This window comes from Mastigoproctus giganteus, chromosome 7, assembly GCF_048544385.1.
Source record: "Mastigoproctus giganteus isolate SK-2022 chromosome 7, ASM4854438v1, whole genome shotgun sequence".
Taxonomy (NCBI): Eukaryota; Metazoa; Arthropoda; class Arachnida; order Uropygi; family Thelyphonidae; genus Mastigoproctus; species Mastigoproctus giganteus.
In genome coordinates, this window is record NC_143581.1 from 216,301,194 (window position 1) to 216,313,342 (window position 12,149).

Consider the following 12,149-nt stretch of genomic DNA (forward strand, 5'->3'; position numbering starts at 1 on the left):
TTCACATCTTATAACAAATTAAGTTCCAAATTCAATTCATACAAGACAACACACGAGTACGAGACACAAGATTACAACAACATTATATATTTGATCAGATGCCAATCAGATTGCCAAGCATGTTACATAGGCAGTACAACAGCAAAATTCGGGACATCAAAAATTTCCAGCACACGTGCATACTACCACTTTAATAGCTTCAAAACTAATTCAGCAAGTACAGAACTAACACAACACGTCCAATCTCAAAATCACAACCCACTCATCGATTCAGCCATCACAGTAGTTAAATTAAATTCTAGCTACAAAATCCTTGAAAACGAAGCCCTCGTCATCGAATGGTTTAAGCGCCATACATCACTCAACATGTTAAACAAAAAGATTCCCGCCAATTTCTCCTCCATTTGGAATTTAGCATGCATTAAGTTTCCACATGCACTGAAAAGCATTTCAGGAACCCAACCCGTATATAACACAAGCGTGATCTCTCCCTTCCCCCCCCCCACTAGGAAGGAGCAGCAGTGCGTAGCACACGCTTCTTGATTAGACCGGGGTTCGAGCCCGTCACCACCAAATACGGAGCATGCGGAAAGGTCAGGGAATGACCACCGCACCGGAGCAATATGGCCTTAGTTGCTAATGCTCCTAAAAACCAAATAATAACAACAACAACAACAACCCCCACTATAGCTAACTGAAGACGAATTTCGAAAGTCGCTCGTGCGCGACTATTAGCTTCTATTTTTTCTTCATTTAATTTAATTTAATTTAATTAGGCAACCATGGAATGGAAGGTGCACTTTCCTTTCTTAAAAAAAAAAAAAAAAATTTTTATAGCCCATAACTTAGTTTTAAACCCATAATCCCTGTAAGTTATTAGAATCCTACAACCACTATGTATGTGGTAAAACTCTCCACCAGCTAAGCGAATTACTATGAGGTGTGTGCTGAAAATTAAGCTAAGCTATACATACGATCTAGTTATTACATTACAGCACACAAAGACTCCTTAAAAAATCAAGAGTACAAATCATAATATATGTCTGAAAAGAAGAAGAAGATGAAGAGGAAAAAAGAAAAATAAAAGCATAAAAAGACTATGTAATGATGACTTTAGTCTACAAAGCCTATGGCCACATAGGTCTGTCAGTAAAATGGCTTAGGATTCCCCATTTTAAAGGAAAATAAGTATGGAAGGTAAAATGTATAATACTGGTTTTCTTTGTTTTTTTTTGGGGGGAGGGTTCCCATGTTCCAGAAAAATCTTTTTTTTTGTATTTATGAAATCTTTATCAAAATTTAGTTGATTACAGTTGTTGCTTAATTGCAATTTAATTTCATTTCCAAAAACTGCATTTAAAGACACCACTAACAAGAAAACAACTGAATCACTGCTCTTTCCATTTATGAGTAGCAATAATTTTTTTCTAATATTTATTATCCATCTCTATCATATATAGTCATTTACTACTCATTTCTATTATATACCTGTATATAATAATGAATTCAGTCTTCCATACGATTATATAATTCCACTTACCACGTGCTCATGCGCAGACAAAATCAGATGGGGACTGAGATCACGAACAGCCTAGTTCAGGTGGGGAAAAAATGTTATAAAAATTTGCATAAACTATATATAAATTGTTAAACTAGAATTAAACTGACAAGAAATTTTAAGTGTAACAGATAAAATGAAATCAGCTAATAAAACTTAAGTATAACTGGTAATCAAAGTATACTATGAAAAGCAATAATGAGACAAAGAATACGTATTAACCAGTGATTCTAAAATCACTCTGGTCTCTGCAATTTCTAAACCCAAAGATTGTTCCTCACACTTGGCTGCTTCTTGTAAATCTCTGTTTCTATCATTCTCTCTTCTTATTTTTCCCATCTAACTAACATTTCTATCCTTCCTAATTAAAAGATAATAGCCAATGTTTAACTGTTCTTATACATCATAATAGATTAATTTTCTTGTAAGTTGTCTTCTGCTTATATATTTCATTTTCACCAACAGTTCATCTCACATCATGTTTACCATTGGATTTCACTTAATACCGACCAATTGACTGTGAGGCTCAATGTCATCTGAAGGTTAAAGGAATGAAACAAATTCAAATGAATGTCCCTAGTTTTCCCAACTAACAGGCTGCAAACTACAAGTAGCTGATTTGTTAAATAGAAAAAACTATTTCCAATGCCTCTGACTTCATCCCTTATAATAAGAAATAAATGTGACATGAATAATCTACTATTCCAACTATTTTCTTAATGTCCCTTTCATAAGCACTTATGATCTTTAGCAACTTTTCTTACTGTCGGTGATGTCAAAATCAAATGATTTTCAAAATATTAGACAGACAGACAGACAGACAGACAGACAGAAAAAGAAAGAAAGAACATAAATTTAAACTGAAAAAGGATAGTGGTGGGATAAACATATAAAAATTTGTTTTTGGCCAGAGAACAATCATCAACTATTCAAACAAGCCTCCATCTAGTGTTACAGAAGTGAGTAATTTCAATATGGAAGGATTATTATTAGAGAAGATGGACAAAATGTTGTGGGTAGGGGTTTTTTTTGGGCTGATATTATATAAACTTTCTTCCTTGTATCATACAGATAAGTATACAAAGTTGAATATGTGCAAAACATTTGTCTTGCAAAGTGTCTGTTCTAGTTACAGTTTGAAGAAAATATTGCAAACACAGTAATCACACTAGCAGAAAGTGGCAGCATCATGGAAAATTCCTGAAGAGATTTCAGGAATCCTGTTTGAAATAAAATTGCTTTTCTAACTGAGGGGTGAAAAGTTCCTGTTGTTGTGGTAAGAATTTTTAAGAAGCATCAGCAACTTAGGCCATATTGTACCTTAAATATTATGTCTGTAAATTGAATGCATTCTGTGGTCAATTTTCTGTTTGCTAGATGAAAAACCTAAGTTTCCAGAAGAAAAAAACTATGCTATCCTCATTCAAGACTGACTAACTCAGCCACACTGTGAAAAAGACCCATAAGAATTCCTCGTATCATTCATGGGATTCAAACTCAGGTCTTTTCCTGCCAGTGTGGGGAGGATGGTTATTCTACCAACTATGCTACCAAAAAAGGGTGATAAGTTCCTAAAAGATAAGACTACCAACCTGAACAGCCTGCATCTGAAGCTGCAAGGGAAAGTCAATTATTGAAATGATAAGTTCCTTACAGGCTTTCAAATCTAAAAACTTCTTGTTTCACAATTAAAGAAAAACTAGCCCCAAAGCTTCCCTATTTTGCAAGTCAGCATTTCAAAAATAGAGAAAAACTGATGAAAACCACCCACAGTAAATTTGTGTTACAGAGATTACTAAACTTTGTGATGAGTTTGAAAGAAGGAATCAGCATGTTAAAGGGCCAGACCCAATTGCACCATTCATGAGTTCCCATTCTCAAATGTGGATGTAAAGGAGATACTGTATAAAATAGGGTCACAATTTCTTTACTTTAGGGGAGATATTGTCTAAAAGAGAGCCATTATTTTCAAAATTGAAAATGAAAGTACAGTAGAGCATCAGTTATCTGGAATAACTGATGTCAGACCTCTTCCAGATAGCCAAATTTTCCAGATAATCGAAGCAGAAAATTTTTTCCGAATAATTTTTCTGGTAAGATTGAATAAATTTAATCTTACTTGATGATTAAATTAAATGAGATTAATTAAATAAAAAAATATTATAAACCAATCTCAGAAAACAGAAACATCCATCCAAGCATTTTTATACAAAACAAGAAAATTAGAAAACATTTTTAAATGGTCTGTTTTTTCGACTTACCGATAACAAGCACGGACAATCTGTGCATTCCAGTGGCATTTCCACACAGCAATTGTAACTCTCTCTTTTCTCATCTTAAAACATGGTGCAGACATTTCTCTTTTAGTGGCTAGGGTTTTTCTCGGTAATGCTTTCCATAATAAGCCCATCTCATCAACATTATAAATGTTTTCTTTCTCGTAATTTGCTATAACTGAAGCAAACTTACTTTTAAAGGACACTGCTGCCGATTCATCTGCAGAAAGTTTCTCGCCTTGAATATCTAGTTCATGTATACCATGTCTCAGTTTAAAGTTTTTCAGCCAACCTGTGCTTGTCTTAAAATATTCATTATGTCTTAATTTTCGATTAAAATGCAAAGCTTTTTCACACAACATTGGGCCAGACACTGGTTTACCTAACTTCGCTTCTGAAGAAACCACAAATAAAGTGCACTCTCTAAAGTGGCATTTTCAGGTTTTGACATAGTCTTTTTTCCTGCTAGGATCCTCCTTCATTATCCATAACAAACCCAAATTCTGTTATAGCACTGGAATTTTTTTTGATGTCATAAATTGTTCAAGTTCCCACATTAAAAGCTTTGGAGAGATTTCCTAAGTTTCCACCTTTTCTAATTCTATCAATAATTTCAGTTTTTTTGTTGCAATGTTAAAACTACGTGATTTATTTTAGTTCACATTTTACTGAAAAAAATTGAGAAAAATAATAAATCACAGTTTCGGGCCAATACTATTCTTACCGAATCTGGAGCTAAACTAATCAGAAATTCACTCATGGTTTCTGAGAAAACCCAGTAGTCTCTGTGATATTTTTCTATTCTGAAGGTCACAGAATTTTAGAGATCACAACCATAAAACAATAAAAAAATAATATGCAGTTTTCAGTTTATTGGGCTTTTTGTTTGTACAATCTGTTATAAACAGGTAGTAAACTCAATCTTTCGCTTATTTTAATCAAAATTCAATTTATTCAATTTGCAAACATGATCACTATAACCGGAGCTTACTGTACTACCATTATTTAAAAAAAAGAAGAAAGATCAGCCTTTCAAATTATTCTGGATAACCGACGTTCTACTGTACCACATTAAAAAATGTCTAATTAAAATCAACAACTGAGAACAGGGCCAAAGGGTTTTTCATGTATTTAAATACAAAGAAGAATCAGATTCAATGAATCAGGACCAGATAAGATCATTACTAATGGACACAGGAGAAAGTCACAGATAACCCAGCTGATGATGCTCATTAATTGATAAATACTTTGCATTGATTTTTACAGATGAAAAACCTGTTGCCAAGAAAACTGTGTGAGTGAATCTGATTGTTATTAATTAGCTATATTGAAATTACAGAGGTCTGTTTATTAGAAAAAATTTTAAAGGAAAGTAAGGCACCTGAGTTGTTGATGGCACCCATACCCAGTAATTTTGAGGAAGGTGGTGAGAGAGAGTGCATCAAAATGTTAAAATTAATTCTGAGGGCATGATCAGACTCAAGGAATGTTCCTTTGGATTGGAGACATGCCAATGTATCACCAATCCAAAAAGGCAGTTTTAGGATTGAAGTGAGTACTACAGACCAATCAGTCAAACTTCAGCAGTAGGGAAAATCATGTAGGCAATGATTAAAATTGTAATACATGAGCTGTTGTTGTCACAGAGTTTTTAGGAGCATTAGCGACTAAGGCCGTATTGCTCTGTGATGATGAAAAATTGCATGTGTTCTATGGTTAATTTTCTGTTTGTATGGATGAAAAACCAGAATTTCTGGGAGAAAACCATGCTACCCTTGCTGGAGACCAACTAACTCAACCACGTTGTGAAAAAGGCCCATAAAAATTCCTTACATCATTCACAGGACTCGAACTCAGGTCTTTTTCCCCCAGTGTGGGGAGACCATGATTCTATGATTCTACCAACTGTGCTACTCACTAGAGCAATACAGAGGCATTTCAATTATAATGGTATGCTCAAGGAAACACAGCATGGTTTTGTAAAGGGAAAATCTTGTTTAACTAATCTTGTTAGCTATTTTAAAAGAATCACTCACAAGTCGTATGTATGAAATAATAGTGGAATTATCTAGAATTTCTCTTCAGATTGGGCTAGTGTCAGAAATGGAGCCCTAGAGGATTGGTGATGGGACAGCTGTTGTTTCTTATTTTCTTAAATGATATTGATGAAGGGAAATTACAGAGGTGACAACATGCAGTGACGACAAAATTTGAAGATGATATCAAGATTGGTAAGGAAGTTACTGACCAGTGTCAACAAGTGCTCCTTCAGAACAACTTGGATAGGCTGCAGAAAAGTGGCAGTTAAATTTGTTTTAATGCTGTAAAATACAAGGTTTTGCACTTGGGAAATAATCCCAAAATAACTTATAAATTACAAGAGATACCAGCAAGGAGAGACCTAATGATGCTAATAAGCATCCTAATGATGATTTATTGGACATTTGATGGTGAGACAGGAGAATCAAACTATATTCACAGAGGAATAACAGCCCTCCATCCTCCCTATTCTCTGTCCAAATATGGAGATCACAACTGGGAAAAAAGAAAAAAGGTTCTTGAAAAGACGGGCAATGCACTTGGTAAAATTAGCAGAAGGGTGCCCACATGACGAAATATCTTTAAATGTGTGAGCTATAGAGCTTGGTAACTATGTGCCTTAGTGAGGCTTTCATTAAGATCTATAATGCTCTGAGAGGCGATAGTAAAATGAATCAAGACGAAAAATTTTGGTTACAGATTACTAGAACTAAGAAACAAATTCAAATAACAAGTAAGAGGTACAGATTTTAGCCAACTAGTTGTGAAGCATTGAAATAAGTTACCTCCATGAATAGCTGATGCTGACAGCTGGGGAATTTAAAAGTCAGCTGCATGAGGGATGGAACACATAAGAAAGGTTTTTATTATTTATTTGATTTGCTAGTGCAGCAAATGCCTAGGCCATCCTTGCACCTTACAGTAAATGCTAATACTATTAGTATTTTTCTGGATTGGTGTGGCTTGCTTTAAAATTTTAGTTTGTATTTTTCAGCTTGTTTTCAAGAAAAGTACCAGCAATCTTGGATTACTGATGTAGATCTATTGTTCAAGATTTTTGTGTTTAGCATGCTTTAGTAAACATTAATGCAAGGTTATATTTTAATTTACCAACCAGAATTACAGAAGGAACGTTATCTAAAAGAGGACTATCATAGCAGTGACTACATTACCAGCAGCAGTCAAGATTAGTAACAAGTAGTTTCTGTGAATTCTGAGAAATTTTCTCCTCTTAGCCACTATCACTGCCCATGGCCCAGGGACTGATTACTGCATTTAAGGCTTATTATCTGAAGCATATTTTCACAGCTTATCAAAGAAATGCATGGTTATTAGGGAATTCTGGCACAACTATAACATTGTGAATGCAGTGAAAAATACAGAAGAGAGGCATGATGAAATAAAGTAACAGTCAGATGCATAAACCAGGTGTGCAAAACAGTTTGGTTTGATTTTGTTAATGATGTTTCCATGATGCAATTCCGAATTGTCTCATATTCAGAACAACGCTGCATGGCTTGCACAATAGGCTGATTTTAATGAAGTTACTGAAGACAATATGGAAGAGATGTCAAACGTTTAAAGAGAGACTTTAGCCAACAATGATCTCATCATGCTGCACAAACAAATGGAAGACATGGTTACAAGTGATGCAGGTGAATAAGCTGCACCAGAAAAGGTTTTGATATGTAAGTCACTATTGGAAATCCTTCATATGATAATAAATCAAGCTATGAAAATCATCTCAGATAGGATCCTAAGGTGGAACATAGTGGTGATATGGCAAGGAAGATTGCAGATAAAATTTCTTGTTAGAAAGAACTTCACAAAGAGAAAGAAAAACAAATTAAACAAATCGATTCTTTAAGAAAAATTGGGGCAGAAGCATCTGGGTCCTTTCAGAAATACACTAGTGGTCTGTCTCTTTTGTTTATTTACAGGTTATGTTATACAAAGTTTATATTAAGGAGAAAAAAACAGTTAAGAACTCAAAATCATATATGACATGAGAGAGAGAGAGAGGGCAAGGACATAGTGGCAAGAGGGCAGAACCACAATTTATTTTTTCCTTAGATATATTTTTATAGTTTATTAAAGTACTTTATACTCAAATAAATATTGTTGTTTGTTATTTGGTTTTTAGGAGCATTAGCAACTAAGGCCATATTGCTCCAGGGATATGTGGTGGTCATTCCCTGACCTTTCTGCATCCTCCGTATTTGGTGGTCACGGGCTTGAACCCCGGTCTAATCAAGAAGCATGTGCTATGCACTGCTGCTCCTGCCCACCTGGCTACGGAGGTGCCCTCAAATAAATAATATATATATATATATATATATATATATATATATCTTTTTCCCTTTGGAACATATCTTTTGTGCAATACATGTCATATACAAGTCAATACATATATAGGTTAGCTGGTCTCATTGTTTTCGTAGTTCTGAGGAATGTATCTACGACAAAATAGTAAGAACTTACTGTAATGAACAAATACACCACATGGCTAAAAGTATTTGGATACCCCTCAACAAACATTGTGTACTGTACCAGCTTCCTTGGCATGAATATCAGTTCAGACACAACAATATAACACTTGCAGGTCTACCAGTGCAGCAACAGTATATTTAGAAACCAGTATGAACATAGAGAAGGCCTCCATAGCCGAGTGGTCAGGAACAGGAGTGCAATAGCACACACTCTTTAATTAGACCGAGGTTCAAGCCCCTGACTGCTAAATACTGTTGATCTGCCAAAAAACTGCAATGGACCAGTGTGGCAGATTATGGTCCATTTCCCTCAACATGAATTGTTGAGGAGGCTTCCATCCTACAGTGGATTGATAATGGCTGCAGTTTACTTTATGAGACATGGATTGAAACTTAAGACTTGCAACATGGAATGGTGATTGGATACCATATCATTAACCTTTCTGTGAATGCAACTGTAACTTTCCCAAACCTCTTAAAATCCATTGCAGTGGATGTTATTTAAAGATAGAAGACTGGGTAATACCTCATTGGAAAAAGGTTTGGAATTACATCTGTAGGGAATGCATAGTCTTGATTCAATGGTAGGGTAGTAATGCATAAGCTCAATATCATAGTTATCAAGCTGTGAATATTTTAACAATGGGCTCGCAGTTTTGCTGACTTTTTGAGGTGAAACATCCTTGAGAACTCCTGCCAAGTAAATCTGATCAGTCACGGAAGTGATGTCATCCACGGCTTCTGCCAGAGGTGCTTCCCATGTTCACGCTACTAGTCTTCTCCGAGCACTCACTTAGTAGTGTGATTAGAGTGTGTGATGCATTTTTTGTTACTGGTATGATATCTGGAGTCAGCCTGGTTATCATAACTCCCCCCCCCCCCACGTTTACAATGATACCTGGATATGATAGTGTCTCAAGTTGTTTTTAGAATTTTTGAATAGTATGAGGTCACAATCATACTTCCTGAAGTATGACTGCAACAATACAAATATTTCTCAACAATTTATTTTTTTGTCTCGCATTTTCGTAATATTCCATTGTTAATTGCCCCTAACAGCTGCATATGTCGTTTCAACTACAAGATCCGTACTTCAATTGACGCTGTTTTCTAGAGACATTTAGATACAATCGCAAGTATACATCTCTTACTTTAGTTATCATTAATTCGTTGTACCTTATCTTCCAGAAATTATGATTTTGTGAATGTTCAATAAAATATTTACAATACAAAAGCTCTTTTATTTCGTAATCAAAATACCTAAAAGAAACAAGAAAGGTTCACATAAAACCATCTACTGTGTGTGTGTGTGTGTGTGTGTGTGTGTGTGCGCTCGGCACGTGCCACTTTTTTATTCATCTTTCTTTTTTTTTTTTAAAAACTAGGGAAATATAATGGATACATTTTTTTTTTCATGATAAAATTTTAATATTTCAAATAAAAAATAACATGAAATATTTCCCATATCACAAATACTATCACAAAACATTCTACAATATAAAAACAAATATTAAAAAAGCACTCTTCTAGAAAAGGTATGCAAACATCAGATTACATGAAAAAAATATTATACAAATATTCAAGAAAAATTTATTCTAAAAATTGCCATATAGATTTACTTCTTTATTAATAATTGTTGTTGATCTGCTTTGCTCAATAGTAATGATTGCAGAGGAATGATGTGACGTAACAATCCGGATCAAATTGAAGCAATGGTTTTCCATTTAGATGTATGGTTATCATCATAATCTGCAATGTGTTTAATTGTCACAATATTATTCATTACGCTGAAAGCTTGCTCAGCTTCAGCACTGCTAATCGCAATGGTTTCAAAGATATTTCTGGCTTTCTTAACTGAAAAGGGAATTTCACTCGATTTTAAAGATAAACTGTCTTCGATAAAATCTCTAAAATAATTAATTTTTATTTCATATTTTATTAGAAAACTTAAATTTCTTATTCATTTTTCACCATCTTACCACGGAGACAAAAGTTCTTTCATATTCCAAGATTCTGGGTAGCATATGTTTAAAATTTCTTTCAATTCCTCATCGTCAATAGTATCATTATATTCTTTATTTAATTTAAAATTACTCTGTTGCAAACTTATCCTTAATAACTTGTAATGAGGTAATTTTTTTAAATGTGTTCTTACTTTCGATTTTGATTCCTTCAATTTCTTTCAATTTCAACATGCTCTCAATTTTAGCTTCATAATTTTTCAAATTGGCCATAGCATTGATAATTAGAATAATTAATTAATTTATCTGCTTTTACTATACTGATGCTGTGACTTTGTAAAGCTTCTGAAAGGTCTGAGCTCCTGCAGGATGTCGATCATAAGTGCTAAATCTTTAAGAAATTCCAGATTGAAAAGTCAGTTTAATAATCCAGAATATTTAACTTTCTGATTCAAAATGTTTGCACAAAGCGGGATAATTACTCCAACCCTCAACTGCCGTCCGCAAGTTTCAAGCTACCCATTGTGGCCAAAACACACAACTAATCTTTATAGTTTCCACATAGAGTTCCTTAGCTATAATCCTTAATTCACGCTGGTTTTTTTTGAGATTGGTGATTTCATGCATACAGTTTTTTTTTTTTAATTATTGGCTGTATGCTATTATATTTTGGAACATTTTTTTCACAGTGAAAGCCTCAATGCAGTTCCAAATCTGCCAACATTTCATCTTCGGAAAGTTTACTTAATACAGTCCATTCTGGTTATTTGGGACACATCGGGACTAGTGCATTTTGGCCCGATTAAGTGGCTGCCCCAATTATCCGAAGTTTCACGTAAATAGTTAAAATTACAATGTACCCCCCCCTTACAATTAGTTCACTGTACAATCAAATCACATTACAACGAACTCACCATAGTAAAGTACCGTTCACTATATGATGTGTAGTAAGCGCCGGTCACCGTGATCATGTTTGTGAATTGAATTTTAATTCTATTAAACAGCGATTCTAATTAGAGAATATAGGAGGAATATTATCCACAGGCTATAAAAGTAAAGATATATTAAGCACAAATTTACCCTTTATTATCTTACCAATTAAAAAATTAAATGATACGTGAAAATCGGAATAATTAATACGTACTGTAATATGTGCATACGAACTAGTTGACATTTCTGTTCACTGACATTTGTGGGTGGGGGGAAAGTTAAAATTAAAATAGTAAAAAGATAAGCAATCAATAACAAAGAACACGGCACACACAAATTGCAAGTAACACAATGTTTGTTTTGTTATTTGGTTTTTAGGAGCATTAGCAACTAAGGCCATATTGCTCCGGGATATGTGGTGGTCATTCCCTGACTTTTCTGCATCCTCCGTATTTGGTGGTGACGGGCTCGAACCCCGGTCTAATCAAGAAGCGTGTGCTACGCACTGCTGCTCCTTCCTACCTGGCTACGGAGGCGCCCAAGTAACACAATACACACAAGTGAAAACAGAGTGACGAGGTTACAAAGCTTTAAAAATAGGAATGAAGAGAAGATCTGAAAATTAAATTTTTTTATATGATTGAAGATTCCATGGAAGTGTAAACACATTTCACCATAATAACCCACAGAATTCCAGCTGTCGGTATTATCGCAAATTCAGTAAGATCAAGTTTACTGTCTGTTTATGATAGATTTCACTAACAGCCCAATAAACAGGTGACTGCTAACTGTTTTTATTGTTTTATGGTTGTGACCTCTAGAATTTCGACTGAACCATGTGGTACCGTCGGAGACAATCATAGGGTAACCTCCAGTGCTGCGGTCTCCTGCTCCG

The 12,149-nt window shown here is 34.6% G+C and overlaps 1 protein-coding gene across 1 annotated transcript in view; it reads right to left on the minus strand.

The window, feature by feature from the left end:
• Window positions 1-12,149, minus strand: part of Mppe (Metallophosphoesterase) — a 69,324-nt gene that overhangs the window by 18,307 nt on the left and 38,868 nt on the right. Inside the window, exon 6 of the mRNA XM_090378564.1 lies at window positions 1,541-1,591. Coding sequence (XP_090234690.1) covers window positions 1,541-1,591 — 51 coding nt within the window. The remainder of the gene's footprint in view (window positions 1-1,540; window positions 1,592-12,149) is intronic.